This window comes from Ascidiella aspersa, chromosome 6 (genome assembly GCF_963924565.1).
Source record: "Ascidiella aspersa chromosome 6, kaAscAspe10.2, whole genome shotgun sequence".
NCBI lineage: Eukaryota > Metazoa > Chordata > Ascidiacea > Phlebobranchia > Ascidiidae > Ascidiella > Ascidiella aspersa.
In genome coordinates, this window is record NC_139452.1 from 13,365,230 (window position 1) to 13,392,226 (window position 26,997).

General features: G+C 35.6%; 3 protein-coding genes across 3 annotated transcripts; all 3 read right to left on the minus strand.

Annotated features, from left to right (window-relative positions):
• Nucleotides 1-1,646: 1,646 nt before the first annotated feature.
• On the minus strand, nt 1,647-11,237 carry LOC146139984 (calcium homeostasis modulator protein 6-like). Its single transcript, XM_083392582.1, has 6 exons — nt 11,217-11,237; nt 4,905-5,112; nt 4,170-4,363; nt 3,611-3,737; nt 2,286-2,394; nt 1,647-1,764 (listed from the first exon to the last, which is right to left on the minus strand). The coding sequence occupies exons 1-6, from the start codon at nt 11,235-11,237 to the stop codon at nt 1,647-1,649; spliced, it is 777 nt and encodes a 258-aa protein (XP_083248708.1).
• On the minus strand, nt 10,993-17,615 carry LOC146139985 (inositol-tetrakisphosphate 1-kinase-like). The gene is made up of 9 exons (XM_083391817.1): nt 17,590-17,615; nt 17,190-17,315; nt 16,785-16,902; nt 16,231-16,326; nt 15,668-15,708; nt 14,917-15,009; nt 14,483-14,629; nt 12,557-12,713; nt 10,993-11,911 (listed from the first exon to the last, which is right to left on the minus strand). Exons 2-9 carry the CDS (start codon nt 17,307-17,309, stop codon nt 11,694-11,696), a joined length of 990 nt encoding a protein of 329 aa, XP_083247943.1. The 5' UTR covers nt 17,310-17,315; nt 17,590-17,615; the 3' UTR covers nt 10,993-11,693.
• A 2,585-nt stretch (nt 17,616-20,200) lies between these two features.
• LOC146139986 (inositol-tetrakisphosphate 1-kinase-like) lies at nt 20,201-26,144 on the minus strand. The gene is made up of 10 exons (XM_083391823.1): nt 25,978-26,144; nt 25,818-25,842; nt 25,418-25,543; nt 25,013-25,130; nt 24,459-24,554; nt 23,896-23,936; nt 23,145-23,237; nt 22,711-22,857; nt 21,209-21,365; nt 20,201-20,563 (listed from the first exon to the last, which is right to left on the minus strand). Exons 1-10 carry the CDS (start codon nt 26,064-26,066, stop codon nt 20,346-20,348), a joined length of 1,110 nt encoding a protein of 369 aa, XP_083247949.1. The 5' UTR covers nt 26,067-26,144; the 3' UTR covers nt 20,201-20,345.
• Nucleotides 26,145-26,997: the final 853 nt, after the last annotated feature.

The following is a 26,997-nucleotide window of genomic DNA, read 5'->3' on the forward strand; positions in this document are numbered from 1 at the left end:
CATGTAGCGGCCCTGTAATTTCCCACATACGTGTTCACGAAGTGAACCTTTTTCTTATCTTCTCTTCTCTCGTTTTTTATGCGCGCTGTCACCGCTCGTTTGCCTTTTTCGTTTTGATCGCTGAATAAACTGGTTGTCGCCTTACTACTTTTATCTTTTACTCATAATATTAAATTTGACAAATTTACGTGTTTGGAAATAGGTTGTCCTGAAATGTCCTGTCACTGTTCACCAACTCTACGTTTAACTTTTGTCATGAGGCGCGACGATCAAGTTTTAAAAGCATACCTATATGAACATTTAAAAAAGTGTACGAAACCTTGTAGTGCTAATTGTGAACAAGGTTTGTAATGCAAAATATTTTAAATTCGTCTTGTAAATATCACACTTGATTATGATTTGCTATTCCGCAAAATTCTATTTCTCAAATACTATCTGAAATTTCCAGCACTTTCGTTATGAATCAGCAAGCGGGAAACTACGTAGTAAGCGCAAGAAAGGAGAAACTTGAAACTAACACGCCTCGAGCAATTCTACAGCTTACTAGGGTTTCAGGCGAAATTTCGGAAAACCAATTGACACACAATACCTCCCAGTGATATTTTTGCTAATGCTGTTTCAATCCGAATTTCCTTTGGCAATAGGCTAGTTGTAAAGGTCGACCTTTTCTAAAACAATCTTATTGTGCTTCTTACCATAATTATGTAAAGGACAAAAATCCTTTGTCCTATGAATTAGTTATGTCAACTGACCACGGAAGATATATAATTGCAACAATATGCCATGTAAACGACACGTCTTTTTGCCTGCACTATCAGATTGAAAAAAGTGAATTATTAAATTGAAACGTTTGTAGTCCCGCACCTCGATTATACTCTTGTGCTTTCTGCCTACCACAACATTCAATAGCTTTACGCTCTGCTGCACTCTACGACTACGTGATCGTATAAGAAGTCGTCCAACCGTGACTTTTTAAAGCGTTTCTTTGCCGATTCATAACAAACATTATGGAGATATAGAATCGCGTACACACTTTAAAATTTATATTTTTCGTCTCTTTAGTGTTTGTCTTTACCAATCAAAATGTTCTATCTAGATTCTAAATTAACATTACCATTAGAAACATTTGTAAACCGCACAAGGTTTTAACAATTTAGGCCAGTGTTTCCCAACCTTTTTTACACTAGTGCCCCCTTGGGCTCAATATTATTTCATATCGCCCCCTCATCTTGCTTTACACCAAAGTATTATATTAATCGTTGTCTAACATCATATTGTCTTCACTTTCGTTTCGATAAGCTGTCAGTCGTATTTGAGGTTGTCTTACATGAATTGACTATGGGAATTAAAAGATACATTAATTCGCCAGGTTATGTCATTACCAGGAAAAATTCAACTTTCTGCACCAAGACTTTAAATCAAGGGTTGGCAACCTTTTCTAGTCGCGGGCCCAAACCAAACACTGAAAGGTCTCAAAATGTGAATTGTGTTAAAAGAAATTGTGTTATTCAAATGTTAAGAAATATTCAGCGTTTTTCTTAGTTTCTTCGGTAATCTGGTAAACGACACGAATAAAAAATTGAGCGTCGCAGTTTTAACAAATGTCGTGTTAAATAAGGAGTTTGTATATATTTCGGATAGAGAGATTATGACAACCTAGTGTTCCTGACCTGCTCTCTAGCGACCTCTTCAAATTGCTTCATTTCGATTTCTTGATACAACTTCATATAATGACGTTGATGATAAGTTAGAGGAGAAAGCCACCTAAAAACTTAAAGATTACTAGAAAAGCACCAGCTTACATTTTTTCCCACTTTTCCACTTTTCTGGATATACAAATTGATATACTGAATTCACATAATATTGTTTTCACAGATGATTAAAATAAGAGTTTTCCTATATCAAAACATTTCACTTTTGCTTTTACCTTTGCTCTATAAGCGTGATATATACAAGTTGCCGTCAACGAATTAGTTGTAATTTAGTTTTGACTTTTACAAGGTGGTGCCAAAATACTTCATCAAGCCTGTCACCATTTTAAAATATTTTAAATTATATTTAAATCACGCGGGCTTTTCGAGTATTCGTTTGGTAAGTTTTAAAGTGTTCCCAAATCTTATGTTGACCCCTGCATGACACACAACTAAGCTTCTGCAATTTTTTTCAAAAAAAAAAAAAAAACTTGCTAAGACGTTGTACTGTTTATTACTCAGCATTAAAATACGAAAAACAGCGTGACAAATTAAAGCTCATTTGTTCGTTACGCTCCTACAGTTTAGCATTACCTGTAAGCCGTGTAAACAAGCGATCCGAAAAACATGGCCGCAATGATAAAAATCCAACCAAGAACCTGCGAGGTCTGCCTTTGCCTTTCGTATTCCGTTGTGTAACGAACTGCAAAATACAGCCCACATCGGCATTTGAGTCATGGCTTTTATATAGGTTATTTCATGTGCTTACAAGATATACGCTCTAGTAAGAAAAGTCACAGCTGTTGACATATACAAGGGAATGGCATTACGTAAAAGAGAACAATAATATTTGGGGCAAACTTTAATACGTAATGGGTCATAAATTAAGAGATTAGAGCAGTGGTTCTCAACCTTTTTTCACTGCGTACCACCTCGAGCTTCTATGATCTTGTTGCGTACCAACAAAATGTCGAAAAGACAACTTTACTCAAAATGTATATAGGATTATTAACAGGGGTGGATTAGCTAATTAGTTAGCCCGGAAATTTCTAAACAAATGCGGCCCACCTCAAAAAAGTTTCTCTTTTTTAACTTGCAAGATACTGGTAGTCAAGTTTTGTAATTCTTTGTTGTTTTGCTATGATGTCATAAAAGAAAATTGCAAAGATGTTCCGGAAAGATAATAGTTCCTATGGTTAAAGAAGCATAAAAATTTAACTATACAATCATTACGATGAATGTATAGTTTACAATAAAAAAAAATGCTTAGCCCTTTAGTAAAACTGTAATTTTACTTAAAAACCTACTGCGTACAGCGTACCACCCAAAATGACTTCGCGTAGCACTAGTGGTACGCGTACCACAGGTTGAGAACCACTGGATTAGAGGATAAACTTAACACCATGTGTCTTTATTAACTAAACGGGCAACATCTATTGGGATTATTACGTCTATACAGTCAATAGGCTACATACAGCAAAGTTAATTGTGGAATGTTGCGGTCTTCATTACACTGCAATTAAACTGCTAGCCTGATATCGTTACTTTTCTGTTTTGAAATATGAAGCTAAAAGTCGTAACCGATCGAAGATCGGCGAGTGCCTTCGTCCTACTTTTTTTCCTTGATTGCGCCATTTAAAAATGCGTTACATCCCTCAACAAAAAATTTAACCTGTAAACGGGAATACAACGACAGGGGAATAAAAGAGTGCGGCTTTTGCGAAGATAATTGTCCTTTGTATTTTGCACAAAAGGGTTAAAGTGCATTTTGTGTGGCTACGTTCAAAAGGAGTAAACTGTCCCATTTAACAGGATATAATGCTACACTAAAATCGTCGTATACATGGCTTGCCTCATATGTGAAGATGCCAGTTTGGGGAGGATACTAAAAGTGTTAAGCGCGTCTTTCCTTAGCTTACTTTTGTTGGCAGCGGTCCGACTGACGAGATCACACGGCATGTCGTAAGGTTGAGTGGACATAGCGCACGCAAAGTATTTGCCGTCGAGAAAGGCTATGGACATCCACGCGGCTGGAGCCACTGCGGCCTGCGTAGAAACATAGAAGCTGAAAAAAACAAGACATGTGGCGCTCCTAGTTTTTATGCCTTATATACCTAATCATAGCAGATATCGATTAAACATAGCAAATTCGAAATCCTTTATAATAATGTTTGGTAAAAACAAATCATGAAAAATCTTAAGTGGCAAAGTAAGGTACACAATAATTACAACATTTCTGCTGGCAATAGATTGAGGCAAATCCGATCTATTACCTTGAAGTCATATAGTAAAAAATCAATTGTGCGCTATAGAAGTTGTGTAGCTGACAATAAATCGGGGGCTGATATTACTCAAGACTATAGAATATTTACTCCGATCTGTTTTATTGTTCATTTGTACGTCATATATTTACACTGTTAAAGAAGGCCGATTTAAATAAATAGAATTTCACTTTGCTAAAAGTCCTTAATCGTGCACCTGCATCATGATCTCCATGAGAGTGCAGCATCCCGCCACATAACCTCTCGCCGCTTGGTCGCTCCTCCTCCAACATCCAGTCATCAACTTCCAGGTCCGGATGTTCATCGCGTATCCGAGTAGGAAGAGTGCGATTGCTGGAAAGATGATGAACACCATTCCGTAGATCCTGTTCCCGCCCAACGTCTCAAGCACTGAAAAGTAGAACACGAAATATGTAAAAATGCAAAGCTATTGGTCTTCATGACGCATCCACCATCCACCGTTGGCAAGAAGGAAATGTTGGAAGAACACTGAGTTGTTGTTCTCGCCAAGCATTCACCCTGGCAATTTGAAAGATCACCACTTTTTAACTCAAATGTGTTCATAAAAACGATGATTACCACATGGTCTTAAATTAACCCCATAAAATTCGACGTTTTACACTTTTATGATAACTCGGGTATTATTTATGGTTCTTTATAATCCGCAAAAACAACGTTAAAGGTCTGTAAAGTTTATGTACAACGTTAATCCTTCTTTTACCGTTTGACAGTTAATTGTTTAAAATTCAAACAATCGTTTCGACTAAATCTCATACAAGGTCATTGGGTTTGATTTTTTTTTAGATTTTCTTAGTTTTTCGTTAACAAAATTTATCCCAATAATAGTGTTATTTTCAGCAAAATGTCTTCGCGCGTCTTCACATTTTTAGCAACCAATTCAGCCTATTCTATTTTAGTACCCGGATCTCACCTTTTCTGGTTGTATTTGCTTGAGGGCAGGGACAGGTGAACGCGGCAAATGAGAAGAGCTGCTCGGAACCGACCGTTGCCAGGCAAATCGCAATGTTGATCGCCGAGCCAGAGCTTGTCTTCACCGTTTTGCCCACCGAAAGAAAGGCGGCGTTTAGGTTATGAGCAACGCCCGCAATCGCCCAATTGATTTTGCACACGCAGCACACCTATAGCTACTGTATTGACCCAGTTCTGGAAATACTAAATGTTGTAAGTTGCGTAGTACGTATATGCTTACACCGGGGGTTCTTAAACTTTTTTTTTACCGCAGACCACTTAAATTTGTTTTGCTTCGCGTGGACCACGGTAGGCAAGAAAATTTAACGCTTTAGATTTTTTATTGCTAGCGATTAGGACTAAATCAATTTTACACAGAGTGTTAAATTAATATAAATTGTACATTTTTTGCGATATCTCAAAAGCAATGTTAAACAAAGTATTATATTGAAAGAGACACACGTTACCTACAAAAATACTTGCTGAAGCGGAAAACAATAAATGTTATTTACCGCTTTAAACGCTTTGGCGTTTGGCAAAGTTTCATTGAAATGGTTACGCTATCAAGCAACTGGACATATTTCGGCAGCAAGACATACAACAAATATCGTACAGTAAGGAGAGTCACAAACGAAATTTCACCTAAACAAGTAATATAAGTAATAAAATTAACTAGCTGTTTTTACTTTTTAGTGGCATTCTGTCTGGACAATTAAAGGCCACACTCGTTCCTCGAGAACGCTTTTCGCTTTATATCAACCTGCTTCAAGTCTGTCTAATGATTTTTCGTGATTGTGCAATAACCAGTGGTGAAAGTAAGCCGGTTCGGTCCGGTCGACGTTCCTGAAAAAGTTTCGCACGCCATCCCGGTAAAAAAGTTTTAACCAGTCCATGTCTTTTTTCACCAGGCCATCTCACCATATCCTTGAATGTGTGTCAATGCTAAGATTTCTGTTGTTTATTTGTGCCGAAAACCTCAAGTTTCCGAAGATTACTTTTTTTAGACGACCTGCTGTGACGTAACTTTATAACGTAATTTCCAAAGTTGATTATGCATTCCGCTAAGAAATTAGTCTACTTTTATCTTTTACTCATAATATTAAATTTGACAAATTTACGTGTTTGGAAATAGGTTGTCCTGAAATGTCCTGTCACTGTTCACCAACTCTACGTTTAACTTTTGTTATGAGGCGCGACGATCAAGTTTTAAAAGCATACCTATATGAACATTTAAAAAAGTGTACGAAACCTTGTAGTGCTAATTGTGAACAAGGTTTGTAATACAAAATATTTTAAATTCGTCTTGTAAATATCACACTTGATTATGATTTGCTATTCCGCAAAATTCCATTTCTCAAATACTATCTGAAATTTCCAGCACTTTCGTTATGCATCAGCAAGCGGGAAACTACGTAGTAAGCGCAAGAAAGGAGAAACTTGAAACTAACACGCCTCGAGGAATTCTACAGCTTACTAGGGTTTCAGGCGAATTTTTGGAAAACCAATTGACACACAATACCTCCCAGTGATATTTTTACTAATGCTGCTTTCAATCCGAATTTCCTTTGGCAATAGGCTAGTTGTAAAGGTCGACCTTTTCTAAAACAATCTTATTGTGCTTCTTACCATAATTATGTAAAGGACAAAAATCCTTTGTCCTATGAATTAGTTATGTCAACTGACCACGGAAGATATATAATTGCAACAATATGCCATATAAAAAAGACGTTCTTTACGTCCAAGCTAAACTTATTACGAAAACAGTTACTATTTTTTTTGCAAATTTGCCTGCATCATCAGATTGAAAAAAGTGAATTATTAAATTGAAACGTTTGTTTTTCAACCCTGCTACATGTTTATGACAAACATCTACTCTAGGCTATACCTACAGTCCCGCACCTCGATTATACCCATGTTCTGCGCTGCACTCTACGACTACGTGATCGTATCGTCCAACCGTGACTTTTTAAAGCGTTTCTTTGCCGATTCATAACAAACATTATGGAGATATAGAATCGCGTACACACTTTAAAACTTATATTTTTCGTCTCTTTAGTGTTTGTCTTTACCAATCAAAATGTTCTATCTAGATTCTAAATTAACATTACCATTAGAAACATTTGTAAACCGCACAAGGTTTTAACAATTTAGGCCAGTGTTTCCCAACCTTCTTTACACTAGTGCCCCCTTGGGCTCAATATTATTTAATATCGCCCCCTCATCTTGCTTTACACCAAAGTATTATATTAATCGTTGTCTAACATCATATTGTCTTCACTTTCGTTTCGATAAGCTGTCAGTCGTATTTGAGGTTGTCTTACATGAATTGACTATGGGAATTAAAAGATACATTAATTCGCCAGGTTATGTCATTACCAGAAAAAATTCAACTTTCTGCACCAAGACTTTAAATCAGGGGTTGGCAACCTTTTCTAGTCGCGGGCCCAAACCAAACACTGAAAGGTCTCAAAATGTGAATTGTGTTAAAAGAAATTGTGTTATTCAAATGTTAAGACAACTGTTAATCAGGCGGGCCTTGGATTTTTTTTTATCCATACTACTAATTAAAAGTGTAATAAAGCTTCTTTGAGAAAACGCGGTAACTTTAATAGATTTTGAATTCCGGGAGCACCTGACGAGCGAAGCGAGCGCGATTTTTTGGGGGTATACCGGCATTTCTTTTAAATTTCCTGCTAGGTTTTATTACATTGCCGAAAAAAAATCAAAAATTGTTAAGAAATATATGTCTAATATTTTGTAATACGTTTTCCGTTTATGCGCGACACACTTGGCAGCCTTCCACGGTGCAACGGTAAAGAATCGCTGATCTAGTTGAAAAGGCAGCATCAAAACGTAAACAAACCGGACTTATGATAAACATTTGCGCGAAGCGCAAAAATTCTGGCCTGTACTGAGTTAAAATAGTGAAAAAGTACTTGAAATGGACTCGTGTCTATTTGTCAAAGGGTTGGCGGGCCGTAGGTTGGCGACCCCTGCTTTAAATAAATAAATGTTTTGCCGCGTATAAAACGGTGAAACGCAACAGCAACCAACCTTTACAAAAGAAAAAGCCTTTACAAAAGAAAGCCAATTATTACGTAACAATGATAGGGAAACTACTACAAGTTCGCAGTACGAAAGTTGCCATTTAAGATTAAAATTTACCTACAGTGCTGTTTGTTACTATTTTATGTGAACTTTTTATAAAATTTTGCCATAAGTATATTCATGTAACGCCCCCTTATGTGCGTTCAGCGCCCACCAAATAAGAAAAAGACCCAAAACGCCCCCTTGTAACTCGCCAACGCCCACAAGGGGAGATGAAATGTATAAATTTGCAGTGTTGTAAACGCGTCATATTCAAACGACTTCAGTCTCAGTCAAGTTGTTTGTAAAAATAACTCAAGTCCAAGTCAAGTCCTGCAGTCAATTATTAGAGCAAGTCAACTTTAAAGTTCAAACCAACCTATTTGATAAAAAGGTGAAACAGTCAACTATTCAAATTGGCAAACTTATCTGATTTTGAACAATACCGTACCTCAAGTAAGAAAATAACAGAAATCCAACAAATAGCAAGCCAATTTTTTACTAGCACGAATTCAGATAAATAACCTAATTTTATAAAACAAAACGTAACGCTTCATTTCAACCCAGGTCATTTCACCTAATGACTTAAGTCAAGTCTAGTTATTAACCGAAACGACTTAACAACACTGTAAATATGTTCATCATAAAGACTACAAGGCATATTTTCCAGTGGGCCCTGTAAAATCGCTACTGCTCGAACGGCGTACCAGAGTAAAGATATATTTTATTTTCACGGGCCATGTCTAAAATTTTGTTTTTTACTTTATTTAATCATGTAATTGCAAAAACGTTAACGTATTGCTTTCGCGCGCTTACTGGTTTGTTTTAGCAATTTTTTAAATAATATTGTCAGCCCATATAATCTTCAAGCATTTTTGAGCTTTACGCTAATTTTTTTATACGGTTTCCATGCTCCTGCCATTTTGTATTAATAATTTAGCCTAATTAACCATTGATACCTGAGTATAGTAGGGGCTATTAGCAAGGGTCCACGTACAAAGTAGGCCTAAACATGTTTTAGGTACAGTCAAAGCAATAATTGGACATTTTTAAATAGTGCAAATGCAAAATGTCCAAAAATATTGTTGTGATAAACAAGAAAAAATACGAAAATTACTGCTAGGCCTACTCTCTAAAAGTCTAATTAAACGTGATATGTTTTATTGATTAAAGATTTTATTAATTGGCTGTTTGTTTTCTTTACAACATTCAAATAACATTAAATACCATTTACAATATTTACAATATTCAATATTGTTTAAAACATTTCTATTTTCACATGTTTAGGTTAACGTAACTACGTAATCTTTGTATATGGCCGTATTTGTCCTAATTCTAAATAGAGAAATCAGGTGGCACTGTATAAAGACAAATTGTATTTGATTCTCGACAAGCTTTCGCACAACCGTGCTTCATCAGGTACCTACGTAAGTTACTTTATTTGCAATATGGAACTTTCTAAACTGGTTTTAAAACGAATAAAGGTCAAACCGGAGCTGAACGGAAGGAACATTTAAATTGCTCCGACCGACACCGGAACTGAATCGGATTTAGACAAAAAACCGAAGCGACATAAAAAGTCGAACAGCTCGATTTTGCCTTAAATTACGATAACATCAATATAGCAAACTCTGATAAGTAATCTAAATAGACGGTCCATTACTAAAAGTCATTTGTTCTCGGCACAAAGTTGTTACATTTCCTGTCTACACTTGTTGTTAAGGCCATTACACAAAACTTAAAATAAACACTTATTTAAGATAGAAGCTTACAGATTTAATATGTATGCTAGGTCAGTGGTCGGCAACCGCCGGTCCGCGAGTTATTCGTTACCGGTTCGTAGCAGGTTGCGCATTCAGATCTTGCATGCTTGCTAGATACATGTGTTGTGTGACGTATTCAATCTGCTCAACAAATCAAGTATTTTACTTCAGGGAAAAATTACTACTTTATTAAAGTTGGCAGATAAAGTGGCAGCATTTTCATAGACAAACGTAATAATGGGAAAAACGCGTAAGCAAAGGGGTATTTGGAATGTTTCAAACTTTAACGGAGACTTTATAAGAAAACGAACCTAAACAAGCGTTCTCCTACCTTGTAAGCATTTATGGAGTTCAAACGTTAAAGACCCTACGACTGCGAATAAATGAAACTGTAATCCTTCGAGACAGGTGAACCGACCTTAACTGAACGACAAGAGGACCAACTGCTGGACATTGCGAATGATGGTTGCCTAAAATTTACTTTTCATGCAACGACTCTACCAATGTTTTGTATAAAGGTCTTAACAGAATACCCTCCTCCAACAGCCTTAAAAACTTTGCTGACATTTCCGACATCTTACTTATGAGAGTCTGGATTTTTCTGTGCTGCCAGGAACAAAGACGAAACCGTGAAACAGACTGGGCGTGAGGTACACATTGCAGGTTTGATGAGGTTTAATAATTCCTAGGTAGGAGCATCTCGCTGCTGCAAAACTAGCTCTCATTAAAAAAATGTTGTAATTAAGTTCCTTTACTGAACATTTGCTTTTGAAGGCCGGTCCGTGATAAAAAAATCTTAGTTTTTAATCAGTCCCAAGGCCAAAAAATGCCGACCCTTGTGCTTATTTTATTTAGTCTTCAAACCGTTTTCAATGGTTATAGGTTAGCTTATCTTTTTCGCAGTGAAACAAAATTCGAAGCTGTGTCGGACTTGAAGCATACCTTATAACAGGGTGGCATATAAGACAATTTCACAACGTAAATTTAACAAACGAGTTAACAAACAGTCAAACTTTAGTGTCTTTGATGGACTTATGCTGCGGTAATACCTGCATCGTACCACTTTGGGCTGTGAATTTTGGACAGTACTGTATCTTAGTTCAACTTTGCACTTCGTAAGTTCGATTAATTAACACTAACACTAAACTTTTGGCTTAAAAAAAAAATTTTTTTAAATTAAAAACTTACTTCAAAAATCAGTCTGTGGAAAGAGTTTTATTCCCAACGTTTAGGATATCACTTTTAAGGCGATAAATCAAAGTTTAATTTACTGAGACAGCATTGCAAAAACCAAAAAATAAATTATGTCGTTAAGACAAACACAAAGCAAGTAGTTCACAATAGCAATTTAAAACTCATTGAAGCGCACTATTATTAGGTAACCAATCGGATTGGTCATGATAAAACCAAGCAAATTTGCTTACTGTGTACGGCTTGTCACACATTGTGTTCTTGTTTCAGGTTGAGTATCACGTTCGCATGGTAAAAAAAGAAACACAAAATTACATCAATGTGCCCAATTATTAAAGCTTCGACGAAATTACGATAATTCTGTTATGCATAAACATGAAATGTTGAGTTTAAGTATGGACAATTTTAAGAGTTTATTTGATTATCCATATCAAAATACCTTTAGGTAAGTTCATGGTTGTGATATATCACCTAAAATGTTTATACATATTTTCCCCTCTTACTTTATATAATATGCACATTATTTATATAGTGCATTTGATATAGGCCTACATTTAGTTAAAAATTTTCGTGCATGTATATTGTATACTGATCTAACATATTTTAAAAGATAGGGGAAGAAAGGTGGGAAAAAAGAACACTAAAATGCCTGCATAAAATGGTGGACGTCAAAAATCCGTATAAAACACAGCAGAAGGGCATCTTTAGCTTCAGCTTGCCGCTCCATTGCTGCTATAGTGTCCGTTGGTTCTGATGAGCCCGTTCGATAAGTGCGTGTCGATCACTGGAATTTGATTATCCGATGGCTTTTGTTTCTCCAGCAGGCAATCGCCTTTAGCCTGATCCGGGGCGACAGGGTGAGCACCGTCGATCTGCGACATGACGCTGTCGACCAGGATTTGGAGAAAGTCGTTCACGCCGTCGTAGCCTGAAAAACGCCCAATGTTTAATGCTTTGAAACTGATCATTCAAAAAACGGCGTTTCTGCGTTTAAAGAAGGCGTTTTGCGAAAATCTTACGAAGAGCGATAAATGTTCTCAGTTGATGTCCTCGCCTCGGCTGCACGCAATAAAACTTGTATTTCTAGCAATATTGCCGAAACAAACCACTGGCATCAAATATCGAATGTAACAAATCAGAAAAATTCCAGGGATTATTATTTCTTCATATTAGCCATATATCGTTAATGCAACGCACAACATGTCTAACTAAAAAAACATTCTAAGGATGAACAAAGTAAGACAAAATGGAAACATTAGGTTTAAAAATCAATGCACTTTTCGTGAAAACACCAATCACTTCGCTTTTGTGCCGTAACAACAATATCTTTTTACAATTGCAAATAAAAGGCGTCAACAAAACGTGAAAATACCCGAAATGGTATTCGCCATTGCCTTTTTTTAGTTAAAAACACAAAAAATATGTAAAACAAATACCAAAGCCCAAGAAGGTCGCATTTCACAAAAAATAGTTTCGGGCATATGAAACAACGACTTGCATTCCATACCAGATTAATGTAATTAAATCAAACCAAAAAGATAAATTTATTTTGATAAACAGTCAGCAGGCTTACCCGGAAATACGTTGACGTCGATGACGTAATGACGATTGGTTTCCGGACAAACGATGACGTCAACGCCGTACAAGGTCATCTTGATCTCCTGATAGAGTTGACTGGTGAGGGTGGTCACAATAGTTGGGTCAATAGGACGGGGAACCCCCTCATCCATCTGAAGAGGAAAGAGAGTTTTTACTGTTAACTTTATTTCCCCTTAAATGTATTTTATTTGTCCTTTACTTTCATTTCATGCAGGTAGGGGCGTATACAGAAAATAAAAAAGGGGGGTCCCGAATTTTCAACTTAGGAAATTTCCCTATTTTAAGTCTATCGTTAATGAACAATGACGTCATAACCTAGTGACGGGTGACGTCGTAAAATAGTGATTTGTTATGACACCATAAAAAACAATCAGACACAACCAATTAACGTCCAGCAAAAGTGAACTTTACGACGTAAAGCGAACACGTGCGTCGAAACCGCTTAGTGTGGAAACCTTAACTTCAGACGAAAAACTAAACCAAGACGATGAAGTATGTGTGATTGATTTTGGTAGAATCATGTTTCGACTATCAGTCGCGCAGTTTCGTACGATCGATGTACGAGAATACGCTAATTACAAGCACTCTTGCCACCTGCAATACTAAACGAAGATCGTTTTTTTCCGGGTGTTATTATGAAACGATTAGCGCAACATCTGCGCCAAGCAGTGTGCCGTATGAGCAAAATACAAGTTGCGGTTGAAGGAAAATACGTTGTGTCAATAACACACTAAACACGTGATGTTCGGATATGCTTATAAAGAATAATTTTGCGGTAACAATCATTAAACAAAAAGGCCACTTTTGCGTTGTCATTGTTTTTACTTTTGCGTTGTCATTGTCGAACACACACTTGCTAATCAGCCAACCTGAACGAATAACGAAAGGCGAAAGAGAAAAAGTATCCTGCGTTTACGGTCGACCTAACAGGAGACGAAAAACGGCGTTTGCGTTTCATTTTGGTTTCGCATTAGTTTAAGACGCGTTACCTAATTACATTAAAAGCATTGCCGCTTAGGACGGTAAGTAAAACCCTGGCAAAAAAGAAAAGAAAACGATAATATCACTAATGAAAAATCGGGGGTCCGGACACCCAAACCCCCCACCTTGGACACGCGGCTGCAGACAGGAGTGCTTTCATGCATGACTGATTCTTATGCATGAGTGATTTTGTGCACGAGTGATTTTGTGAATGACTGTTTTTTTGTGCATAACGGGTTTTCTGCAACAAGCTGATTCTTACAACATTGGTGGCTTCATCAAGAAAAGTTTACATTGACGCAGAGGATTTGGAATCGACTGATGATCGCAACAATTATGCCTTGGCAAAGTCACACGCACTCTACTCAAACCAACGTGAGGTTCTTGGAAAATTGTGGAACTATTTGGGAGTACACCTCAACGTAACGCGCGTCGGCGTTTTACGACGTTCGGTATAGCCCTGTTTATTACAAGTGAACAATGGACACCGGCATGGAAAGAGATACAAAGCTTTTATATTGGGTGAGACAAGTTTCAGTACGAGACAGTTTATGACGGTAAGCGTAAAGTTCAAAGCAATTTACAAGTTGGTGTCTGCGTCTATTTAAAAGCCCGTTGAAAATGGTACCGACAATAGTAACGCCATCGCGATCAATAAGGTACTGTTTATTTAAAACGAATCGACCTACGTTTTATAGAAACAGAGAGTTATCTACTAGTATGTTTTTTCCAGGAAATGTTGCAAAACTTCAGCGGGCTATGTCTCGTGGGTTCATTTTTCTTGTATGTGACAGCTAGATAACAATACCAATGTAAATACAGAAGGAACGTATAAAGGATTTTTAAATAACATGTCGCTTTGTCTTCCGTGTGTGGCAAATAAATCTAATAAAAGAAAAGAATAACAGTCGTAATTTGCCTTAGTTAAGTCGGATCGTTCGGAATCGCCGCTGGAAATGTTGTGCGAGTTGAAGAAAATGGTCTTGTGGTCGTTCCAGTCCTGTCGGGTGAAATTGCGCAGCGACGGCCGCTTCACCATGTGGTACCTGTCGCCGATCACGTATATCTGCAGAGGCGGAAACAAATCAAGTCGACTTTTTGCATATCAGGAATATGAGTCTCTGTCAAAAGACCGTGAAGCGTTACAGAAGAAAAGTTTTTAGGCCTTGGTGAACGTAGGTTGATCGTTGAGCAGAAGACTCACAAACTGGTGGCAATGTTAGTCATTTTAAAATACCTTCGGTCCAGGTTAAGTCGTTTACAAAAAAGCAAAATCTAGGTGCATATCAGCGTTTACCAAAGGTAAGTCTAACAGAGAAAACAAAGTTTGTTTTGTTTGCGCAAAATACATACCTTGTATAACAAAGCATTGTGGTCGATGAAAGTTTGTGCCACACAAGGCGGGTCAACATCTTTGAGTCCTTCTGCATTGAAAATCATTGACATCTAAGAAAAAATAACCACAACAATAGGTCAATTGTGGCCGCTACTAGGTTCAGTCACATCTAATCTCCCCATGGGTTTAGGTGTAATGCTATCTTGTAATGGTGCGTTAAATTAAGAATGACATAACTGTAGCAAATACGAAAGTGACGTCAATTCACGAGTTTCATTGCACATAAAATAGAATAAAAAGAAAGTAAAATATAACTTGGCCAATGCAAGATTTGAATACACCATTAAAAACATAATATCTTAATTTTTTACGTTTGATTTAATATTCATTATTATAGTTTAAAATACCTTTTACAAGTATATATTATATCCTTTGGTTCTACATTCTGTATACTATTTAATGCTATGTATGCAAGGATAAAATTTGTTTCAATGACAAACATTAATTTACATCTAGTGTTAAAAATTAATTTCGGCAAACACTTCCACCCGATTGTGAACACTTTTTCAAGAGCTTTACAAACATTATTTATTAAACCCTCCGGTGTGTTTGCTCAGCACTGTTGACACCACGCCAAGTGAAAACAAAATGAGATATGATATCTTGTCATTATTGACTTATGGAAAACGTGACAAAATAATTCGAAAATTACAGTCAGGCTCTATTTGATATATTAGAATAAATAAATAGTAATTCGGTAACACATACCTTGTGGGATTCAGCACCATGTGCTATATTTTTCTTGCAAACTGTGAATATGTTTAGGTATTTGTTAGATCATGCTTTTAAGTGTTTAAAGGTGTTGTTCTATTAATATACAGGGTGTCCATAAAGTCTCTTTACAATTTAAAAAATTATTAAAAAGTGAAATGATGAGATATCGCAATGAGGTTTGTTTTTTGTTAATCAGTATTTCATAAAGTTTTTATTGACTCATTAAATACACTTCTAAACATTTAATCAACATTTAATTAAAAATATCATTACTTTATTGAATACACTTCTATATGGGCACCATTAGTTGCACGAAGCACATCTAAACAGTTAATTTAGAAATTTTGTTTGAAACAATAAATTTTAGTGTCAATAAAAACTTTATGAAATACTGATTAACATAAAACAAACCTTATTGCGATATCTCATTTTTTATGATTTTTTTAATTGTAAAAAGACTTTATGGACACCCTGTATATATATACCAAACATAACTAAAATTAAGTAAATTAAAAAAAGGTTTTATATTTAATGTATTAATTAAATTTGAAACATACCTATGGGAAACCGAACATTGTTTTCTTTCATTTGCTTTAATATGGTATCAGTGTCCCGGGAATGTATAAATGTAAAGGTAGGCACATGAATCACGCCTGAAAACAAAGATAAGTGTTTAAATTTGAATAAACTAAACAACACCAATAATGCCATTTAGTATACATAAACAAATAACAACGAACATATACCATATTAATACCTAAACAACTGAAATAAGTTTAATAATGAATAATAAAGTCAAAAAGGTTAGGTAAGTCGACATCATCTTCATTTTGCCCGCTTCATCAATATCATTTAATGCGACTAAAAAACATTAAAATCCTTATTTAATCTTTTTTGTTTTAAAATTCATGTTTATTACAGATCCGTGCATAGTGTACCTAATGAAATAAGATCAGTGTTTAAAAAAACTGCTATAAAATCAAGGGTTTCAAACCAGTCTAAAATGCATTACAAACCAAGCCTATTAATGGTGTTGTTTGCTCTTATACATGGCACCAAATAGTTAACCTAAAGATATTCACATGACTATAGAATGGAAGTATAAATATACCTTGACTGCATATTTTGGTTTCCTGAATGAGTTTGTAGGTGTCATATCTTTTGATGAGCTTCCTCAGACTAACTAACGGATCCACCACCAATGTGTGGGGGTTCCTTTTCAAATAAGCCTTTACAAGTTAAGGACACATGGTTTAAGAGGTTTGCAAAGTACACAAAAATAACAAAAGAATTTATTTGGATAACACGCCCTGGTTTTATTGTATTATAGCGCATAAATAGACTTTTTGTTTAAATTGATATTTCAATTTCAAAAAACAAAACGTTTTTATCAGAATTTAGGCAGTAGCGAACAAATGAAATTTAAAGCAAACATGAAATAAAGTTTGTTGAGTTGAGTGTCGCTTTTGTACAAATTTAGGTTTTTTGTTATTGGGTGAATTTAACTTTAACATACCTCAATTTTTTCCATGCTCTTAGAGGCCTTTTCATTGCCATGAATCTGTTCAATCATTAAATCAGTCACTTTGTGAATGATGGCATCAAATGGACCTTGAGGCTCTAAGTCCTTATTCATATCAATCTACAGCAAGAAAAAACAAATGTATATGTCTTTTTTTTTTAAGTATTTGTAATTTCTGGTAAAAATCTTATATCAAATTGGAAAATTTTTCTTACAAGGGAAACACAACTAATACAATGTAGTATTTGAGTGAGTAAACTTTTGGCTAAAATTTTAGTAAACGCCGACGGAAATTTCAACTACATTTTATACCAAAATATTTTATAATTTAAATACGCCACAAACTAAAAAAAGATCATGAGGTACAATTTAATAAGCAAAAGTTTATATTTACCTCTTTTAACTGGGCATTGCATTTGCTGAAAACAAAAACACACATTACAATGGTATTCAAACATTTGGTAAAAAATATTATTGTTATTATTAATTAAATTTGAAAGTTCTACGATGTATACTTTTTCTATAAAGCTCCGGACAAAAATCGGTCTGAAACATTTTCGGGCAAAAACAAGATATGTCCCGAAAATAAATTTTCGGCCCATATAATAACGGCAAAAACAAGATATGTCCCGAAAATAAATTTTCGGCCCATATAATAACGGCAAAAACAAGATATGTCCCGAAAATAAATTTTCGGCCCATATAAAAATACGAAAATTACTGCTACTCTTTAAATAAACGTGACATGTTTTATTGATTAGATTTTTTTTTTATTAATTGGCTGTTTGTTGATTTTATTAATTGGCTGTTTGTTTTCTTTACAACATTTTTAATACCATTTACAATATTCAATATTGTTCAAAACATTTCTATTTTCACATGTTTAGGTTAACGGAACTACGTAAGTTACTTTTATTGCAATATGGAACTTTCTAAACTGGTTTTAAAACGAATAAAGGTCAAACCGGAGCTAAACGGAAGGAACATTTAAGTTGCTCCGACCGACACCGGAACTGAATCGGATTTAGACAAAGTGTTGTAAACCGAAGCGACATAAAAAGTCGACCAGCTCGATTTTGCCTTAAATTACGATAACATCAATATAGCGAACTCTGATAAGTATTCTAAATAGAGGGTCCATTACTTTACTAAAAGTCAGTGGTTCTCCGCACAAAGTTGTTACGTTTCCCGTCTACACTTGTTAAGGCCATTACACAAAACTTAAAATAAACACTTATTTAAGATAGAAGCTTACAGATTTAATATGTATGCTAGGTCAGTGGTCGGCAACCGCCGGTCCGCGAGTTGTTCGTTACCGGTTCGTAGCAGGGTTGCGCATTCAGATCTTGCATGCTTGCTAAATACTTGTTGTGTGACGTATTCAATCTGCTCAACGAATCAAGTCTTTCACTTCAGGGAAAACTTACTACTTTATTAAAGTTGGCAGATAAAGTGGCTGCATTTTCATAGACACGTAATAATGGGAAAAACGCGTAAGCAAAGGGGTATTTGGAATGTTTCAAACTTTAACGGAAACTTTATAAGAAAACGAACCTAAACAAGCGTTCTCCTACCTTGTAAGCAGTCACTTGCGTGGTATATTTATGGAGTTCAAACGCTAAAGACCCTAGGACTGCGAATAAATGAAACTGTAATCCTTCGAGACAGGTGAATCGACCTTAACTGAACGACAAGAGGACCAACTGCTGGACATTGCGAATGATGGTTGCCTAAAATTTACTTTTCATACAACGACTCCACCGAAGTTTTGTATAAAGGTCTTAACAGAATATCCTCCCCTTGTTATAACAGCCTTAAAAACTTTGCTGACATTTCCGACATCTTACTTATGAGAGTCTGGATTTTTCTGTGCTGCCAGGAACAAAGACGAAACCGTGAAACAGACTGGGCGTGAGGTACACATTGCAGGTTTGATGAGGTTTAATAATTCCTAGGTAGGAGCATCTCGCTGCTGCAAAACTAGCTCTCATTAAAAAAATGTTGTAATTAAGTTCCTTTACTGAACATTTGCTTTTGAAGGCCGGTCCGTGATAAAAAAATCTTAGTTTTTAACCAGTCCCAAGGCCAAAAAATGCCGACCCTTGTGCTTATTTTATTTAGTCTTCAAACCGTTTTCAATGGTTATAGGTTAGCATATCTTTTTCGCAGTGAATAACAAAATTCGAAGCTGTGTCGGACTTGAAGCATACCTTATAACAGGGTGGCATATAAGACAATTTCACAACGTAAATTTAACAAACGAGTTAACAAACAGTCAAACTTTAGTGTCTTTGATGGACTTATGCTGCGGTAATACCCGCTTTGGGCTGTGAATTTTGGACAGTACTGTATCTTAGTTCAACTTTGCACTTCGTAAGTTCGATTAATTAACACTAACACTAAACTTTTGGCTTTAAAAAAAAAAATTTAAATTAAAAACTTACTTCAAAAATCAGTCTGTGGAAAGAGTTTTATTCCCAACGTTTAGGATATCACTTTTAAGGCGATAAATCAAAGTTTAATTTACTGAGACAGCATTGCAAAAAACAAAAAATAAATTATGTCGTTAAGACAAACACAAAGCAAGTAGTTCACAATAGCAATTTAAAACTCATTGAAGCGCACTATTATTAGGTAACCAATCGGATTGGTCATGATAAAACCAAGCAAATTTGCTTACTGAGTACGGCTTGTCACACATCGTGTTCTTGTTTCAGGTTGAGTATCACGTTCGCATGGTAAAAAAAGAAACACAAAATTACATCAATGTGCCTAATTATTAAAGCTTCGACGAAATTACGATAATTCTGTTATGCATAAACATGAAATGTTGAGTTTGAGTATGGACAATTTTAAGAGTTCATTTGATTATCCACACAAAATACCTTTAGGTAAGTTTACGGTTGTGATATATCGCGTAAAATGTTTATACATCTTTTCCCCTCTTACTTTATATAAAATGAACATTATTTATATAGTGCATTTGATATACATTTAGTTAACAAATTTCGTGCATGTATATTGTATACTGATCTAACATATTTTAAAAGATAGGGGAAGAAAGGTGGGAAAAAAGCACACTAAAATGCCTGCATAAAATGGTGGACGTCAAAAATCCGTATAAAACACAGCAGAAGGGCATCTTTAGCTTCAGCTTGCCGCTCCATTGCTGCTATAGTGTCCGTTGGTTTTGATGAGCCCGTTCGATAAGTGCGTGTCGATCACTGGAATTTGATTATCCGATGGCTTTTGTTTCTCCAGCAGGCAATCGCCTTTAGCCTGATCCGGGGCGACAGGGTGAGCACCGTCGATCTGCGACATGACGCTGTCGACCAGGATTTGGAGAAAGTCGTTCACGCCGTCGTAGCCTGAAAAACGCCCAATGTTTAATGCTTTGAAACTGATCATTCAAAAAACGGCGTTTCTGCGTTTAAAGAAGGCGTTTTGCGAAAATCTTACGAAGAGCGATAAATGTTCTCAGTTGATGTCCTCGCCTCGGCTGCACGCAATAAAACTTGTATTTCTAGCAATATTGCCGAAACAAACCACTGGCATCAAATATCGAATGTAACAAATCAGAAAAATTCCAGGGATTATTATTTCTTCATATTAGCCATATATCGTTAATGCAACGCACAACATGTCTAACTAAAAAAACATTCTAAGGATGAACAAAGTAAGACAAAATGGAAACATTAGGTTTAAAAATCAATGCACTTTTCGTGAAAACACCAATCACTTCGCTTTTGTGCCGTAACAGCAATATCTTTTTACAATTGCAAATAAAAGGCGTCAACAAAACGTGAAAATACCCGAAATGGTATTCGCCATTGCCTTTTTTTAGTTAAAAACACAAAAAATATGTAAAACAAATACCAAAGCCCAAGAAGGTCGCATTTCACAAAAAATAGTTTCGGGCATATGAAACAACGACTTGCATTCCATACCAGATTAATGTAATTAAATCAAACCAAAAAGATAAATTTATTTTGATAAACAGTCAGCAGGCTTACCCGGAAATACGTTGACGTCGATGACGTAATGACGATTGGTTTCCGGACAAACGATGACGTCAACGCCGTACAAGGTCATCTTGATCTCCTGATAGAGTTGACTGGTGAGGGTGGTCACAATAGTTGGGTCAATAGGACGGGGAACCCCCTCATCCATCTGAAGAGGAAAGAGAGTTTTTACTGTTAACTTTATTTCTTTTTTTTCCGGGTTTTTTCCGGGTGTTATTATGAAACGATTAGCGCAACATCTGCGCCAAGCAGTGTGCCGAATGAGCAAAATACAAGTTGCGGTTGAGGGAAAATACGTTGTGTCAATAACACACTAAACACGTGATGTTCGGATATGCTTATAAAGAATAATTTTGCGGTAACAATCATTAAACAAAAAGGCCACTTTTGCGTTGTCATTGTTTTTACTTTTGCGTTGTCATTGTCGAACACACACTTGCTAATCAGCCAACCTGAACGAATAACGAAAGGCGAAAGAGAAAAAGTATCCTGCGTTTACGGTCGACCTAACAGGAGACGAAAAACGGCGTTTGCGTTTGATTTTGGTTTCGCATTAGCTTAAGACGCGTTACCTAATTACATTAAAAGCATTGCCGCTTAGGACGGTAAGTAAAACCCTGGCAAAAAAGAACAGAAAACGATAACATCACTAATGAAAAATCGGGGGTCCGGACACCCAAACCCCCCACCTTGGACACGCGGCTGCAGACAGGAGTGCTTTCATGCATGACTGATTCTTATGCATGAGTGATTTTGTGCACGAGTGATTTTGTGAATGACTGTTTTTTTGTGCATAACGGGATTTCTGCAACAAGCTGATTCTTACAACATTGGTGGCTTCATCAAGAAAAGTTTACATTGACGCAGAGGATTTGGAATCGACTGATGATCGCAACAATTATGCCAACAATTATACCCGGCAAAGTCACACGCACTCTACTCAAACCAACGTGAGGTTCTTGGAAAATTGTGGAACTATTTGGGAGTACACCTCAACGTAACGCGTGTCGGCGTTTTACGACGTTCGGTATCGCCCTGTTTATTACAAGTGAACAATGGACACCGGCATGGAAAGAAATATAAAGCTTTTATATGGGTGAGACAAGTTTCAGTACGAGACAGTTTATGACGGTAAGCGTAAAGTTCAAAGCAATTTGCAAGTTGGTGTCTGCGTCTATTTAAAAGCCCGTTGAAAATGGTACCGACAATAGTAACGCCATCGCGATCAATAAGGTACTGTTTATTTAAAACGAATCGACCTACGTTTTATAGAAACAGAGAGTTATCTACTAGTATGTTTTTTCAAGGAAATGTTGCAAAACTTCAGCGGGCTATGTCTCGTGGGTTCATTTTTCTTGTATGTGACAGCTAGTTAACAATACCAATGTAAATACAGAAGGAACGTATAAAGGATTTTTAAATAACATGTCGCTTTGTCTTCCGTGTGTGGCAAATAAATCTAATAAAAGAAAAGAATAACAGTCGTAATTTGCCTTAGTTAAGTCGGATCGTTCGGAATCGCCGCTGGAAATGTTGTGCGAGTTGAAGAAAATGGTCTTGTGGTCGTTCCAGTCCTGTCGGGTGAAATTGCGCAGCGACGGCCGCTTCACCATGTGGTACCTGTCGCCGATCACGTATATCTGCAAAGGCGGAAACAAATCAAGTCGACTTTTTGCATATCAGGAATATGAGTCTCTGTCAAAAGACCGTGAAGCGTTACAGAAGAAAAGTTTTTAGGCCTTGGTGAACGTAGGTTGATCGTTGAGCAGAAGACTCACAAACTGGTGGCAATGTTAGTCATTTTAAAATACCTTCGGTCCAGGTTAAGTCGTTTACAAAAAAGCAAAATCTAGGTGCATATCAGCGTTTACCAAAGGTAAGTCTAACAGAGAAAACAAAGTTTGTTTTGTTTGCGCAAAATACATACCTTGTATAACAAAGCATTGTGGTCGATGAAAGTTTGTGCCACACAAGGCGGGTCAACATCTTTGAGTCCTTCTGCATTGAAAATCATTGACATCTAAGAAAAAATAACCACAACAATAGGTCAATTGTGGCCGCTACTAGGTTCAGTCACATCTAATCTCCCCATGGGTTTAGGTGTAATGCTATCTTGTAATGGTGCGTTAAATTAAGAATGACATAACTGTAGCAAATACGAAAGTGACGTCAATTCACGAGTTTCATTGCACATAAAATAGAATAAAAAGAAAGTAAAATATAACTTGGCCAATGCAAGATTTGAATACACCATTAAAAACATAATATCTTAATTTTTTACGTTTGATTTAATATTCATTATTATAGTTTAAAATACCTTTTACAAGTATATATTATATCCTTTGGTTCTACATTCTGTATACTATTTAATGCTATGTATGCAAGGATAAAATTTGTTTCAATGACAAACATTAATTTACATCTAGTGTTAAAAATTAATTTCGGCAAACACTTCCACCCGATTGTGAACACTTTTTCAAGAGCTTTACAAACATTATTTATTAAACCCTCCGGTGTGTTTGCTCAGCACTGTTGACACCACGCCAAGTGAAAACAAAATGAGATATGATATCTTGTCATTATTGACTTATGGAAAACGTGACAAAATAATTCGAAAATTACAGTCAGGCTCTATTTGATATATTAGAATAAATAAATAGTAATTCGGTAACACATACCTTGTGGGATTCAGCACCATGTGCTATATTTTTCTTGCAAACTGTGAATATGTTTAGGTATTTGTTAGATCATGCTTTTAAGTGTTTAAAGGTGTTGTTCTATTAATATACAGGGTGTCCATAAAGTCTCTTTACAATTTAAAAAATTATTAAAAAGTGAAATGATGAGATATCGCAATGAGGTTTGTTTTTTGTTAATCAGTATTTCATAAAGTTTTTATTGACTCATTAAATACACTTCTAAACATTTAATCAACATTTAATTAAAAATATCATTACTTTATTGAATACACTTCTATATGGGCACCATTAGTTGCACGAAGCACATCTAAACAGTTAATTTAGAAATTTTGTTTGAAACAATAAATTTTAGTGTCAATAAAAACTTTATGAAATACTGATTAACATAAAACAAACCTTATTGCGATATCTCATTTTTTATGATTTTTTTAATTGTAAAAAGACTTTATGGACACCCTGTATATATATACCAAACATAACTAAAATTAAGTAAATTAAAAAAAGGTTTTATATTTAATGTATTAATTAAATTTGAAACATACCTATGGGAAACCGAACATTGTTTTCTTTCATTTGCTTTAATATGGTATCAGTGTCCCGGGAATGTATAAATGTAAAGGTAGGCACATGAATCACGCCTGAAAACAAAGATAAGTGTTTAAATTTGAATAAACTAAACAACACCAATAATGCCATTTAGTATACATAAACAAATAACAACGAACATATACCATATTTATACCTAAACAACTGAAATAAGTTTAATAATGAATAATAAAGTCAAAAAGGTTAGGTAAGTCGACATCATCTTCATTTTGCCCGCTTCATCAATATCATTTAATGCGACTAAAAAACATTAAAATCCTTATTTAATCTTTTTTGTTTTAAAATTCATGTTTATTACAGATCCGTGCATAGTGTACCTAATGAAATAAGATCAGTGTTTAAAAAAACTGCTATAAAATCAAGGGTTTCAAACCAGTCTAAAATGCATTACAAACCAAGCCTATTAATGGTGTTGTTTGCTCTTATACATGGCACCAAATAGTTAACCTAAAGATATTCACATGACTATAGAATGGAAGTATAAATATACCTTGACTGCATATTTTGGTTTCCTGAATGAGTTTGTAGGTGTCATATCTTTTGATGAGCTTCCTCAGACTAACTAACGGATCCACCACCAATGTGTGGGGGTTCCTTTTCAAATAAGCCTTTACAAGTTAAGGACACATGGTTTAAGAGGTTTGCAAAGTACACAAAAATAACAAAAGAATTTATTTGGATAACACGCCCTGGTTTTATTGTATTATAGCGCATAAATAGACTTTTTGTTTAAATTGATATTTCAATTTCAAAAAACAAAACGTTTTTATCAGAATTTAGGCAGTAGCGAACAAATGAAATTTAAAGCAAACATGAAATAAAGTTTGTTGAGTTGAGTGTCGCTTTTGTACAAATTTAGGTTTTTTGTTATTGGGTGAATTTAACTTTAACATACCTCAAATTTTTCCATGCTCTTAGAGGCCTTTTCATTGCCATGAATCTGTTCAATCATTAAATCAGTCACTTTGTGAATGATGGCATCAAATGGACCTTGAGGCTCTAAGTCCTTATTCATATCAATCTACAGCAAGAAAAAACAAATGTATATGTCTTTTTTTTTTAAGTATTTGTAATTTCTGGTAAAAATCTTATATCAAATTGGAAAATTTTTCTTACAAGGGAAACACAACTAATACAATGTAGTATTTGAGTGAGTAAACTTTTGGCTAAAATTTTAGTAAACGCCGACGGAAATTTCAACTACATTTTATACCAAAATATTTTATAATTTAAATACGCCACAAACTAAAAAAAGATCATGAGGTACAATTTAATAAGCAAAAGTTTATATTTACCTCTTTTAACTGGGCATTGCATTTGCTGAAAACAAAAACACACATTACAATGGTATTCAAACATTTGGTAAAAAATATTATTGTTATTATTAATTACACTTTTTACAGATATAATAATTATGTACATGAAAATTAAAGGTTCAACATTTAACAGACTTACCTTAAAATTACTTCAAGTTGCTCTATATTTACTTTCTTTTTCTTTTTGTTGCTGAACCAGCAGCCCACAACTATAGTTTTGTTTGGCATGTTGACTTTATTGAAATTTAAAATACACACTTTACCTTACTAGCTACATTTTACTTCCTTAAAAAAAGTAGTTGCATAAAAAGGGGATTCACATTGGGTGTGGCTGAAGTTTATCTCATGCAACTGTTCGAAAGTAAAACTACATTTCAAACAACAGATAACTTTTATGTTACTATGCAAAATATCAATAGAAGGCGACTGCTTGCTATTCAGGACTTGCCCATCATTGTTAAACGGTGTGATTTGTAAATAAAACAAAATCAGGCTCAGCTCTGTCAATTCTCTTTAAGTAACGCATAACACAACAACTGTATGACCAAATCGGTACAAAATAAATAAATAAACCGAACGAAAAATGGCTTTTAAGTCACTTGCCTAAACAAGCCAGGTTACTATGGCCGAACATCACTAACGTTTTGTAGCAACACACACCGAACACATGACTGTACAAAAGCAAGCAGGTTGTCTGCTACTGCTGGTTGTAGTGATACAGCCTGCCTTCTTCCTCCAACATTTGGTAAACAATAGCGGCGTGCTACGCCGCTTGGCCGGCACCTACGCCTCGCCCCACCTAAGCCAAATAAACGGACTTGGTCGCGCCCTGAAAGGCTATTCATGCTTACATACCCGGACCTTTGTCACTAGCTGTATGACGGCCTTTCTATCAAGGCATTTTTTCGACAGTGTCGGAATTGATTTACTAAAGCGATTACGTGTGTTTTTCTAAAATATTTATTGTGTTCTAGGCTCATTAGGTATGACCACTACTAGTCTATCTCCCATCTCGTGAAATCCTCTAATGCGACGGTTGCGCAAATCAAACTCGACCCATATGTCTAAAAATATGATAAGTAATAGTAATCGTACTGAATATACTGCTGAGTTCGAACTAGTAAAAATCTTGTGCAAACTTTGATTGCGATCTTGGCGC

What these genes read in the sequence shown, in the direction of transcription:
- LOC146139984 (XM_083392582.1), bottom strand. Translation starts at nt 11,237, where the DNA reads ATGTGTGACAAGCCGTACACA. An exon ending in AGCAAATACAACCAGAAAAG is followed by an intron (nt 4,364 to 4,904) that starts GTGAGATCCGGG and finishes TCTACTTTTCAG; the next exon opens with TGCTTGAGACGTTGGGCGGG. An exon ending in TCATGGAGATCATGATGCAG is followed by an intron (nt 3,738 to 4,169) that starts GTGCACGATTAA and finishes GTTTCTACGCAG; the next exon opens with GCCGCAGTGGCTCCAGCCGC.
- LOC146139985 (XM_083391817.1), bottom strand. Translation starts at nt 17,309, where the DNA reads ATGAATAAGGACTTAGAGCCTCAAGGTCCATTTGATGCCATCATTCAC. An exon ending in ACAATGCTTTGTTATACAAG is followed by an intron (nt 14,630 to 14,916) that starts GTATGTATTTTG and finishes CCGCCTCTGCAG; the next exon opens with ATATACGTGATCGGCGACAG. An exon ending in AACGATCCGACTTAACTAAG is followed by an intron (nt 12,714 to 14,482) that starts GCAAATTACGAC and finishes TTTCCTCTTCAG; the next exon opens with ATGGATGAGGGGGTTCCCCG.
- LOC146139986 (XM_083391823.1), bottom strand. Translation starts at nt 26,066, where the DNA reads ATGCCAAACAAAACTATAGTTGTGGGCTGCTGGTTCAGCAACAAAAAG. An exon ending in CAACTTGAAGTAATTTTAAG is followed by an intron (nt 25,843 to 25,977) that starts GTAAGTCTGTTA and finishes TTTTGTTTTCAG; the next exon opens with CAAATGCAATGCCCAGTTAA. An exon ending in GCAATGCCCAGTTAAAAGAG is followed by an intron (nt 25,544 to 25,817) that starts GTAAATATAAAC and finishes TTCTTGCTGTAG; the next exon opens with ATTGATATGAATAAGGACTT.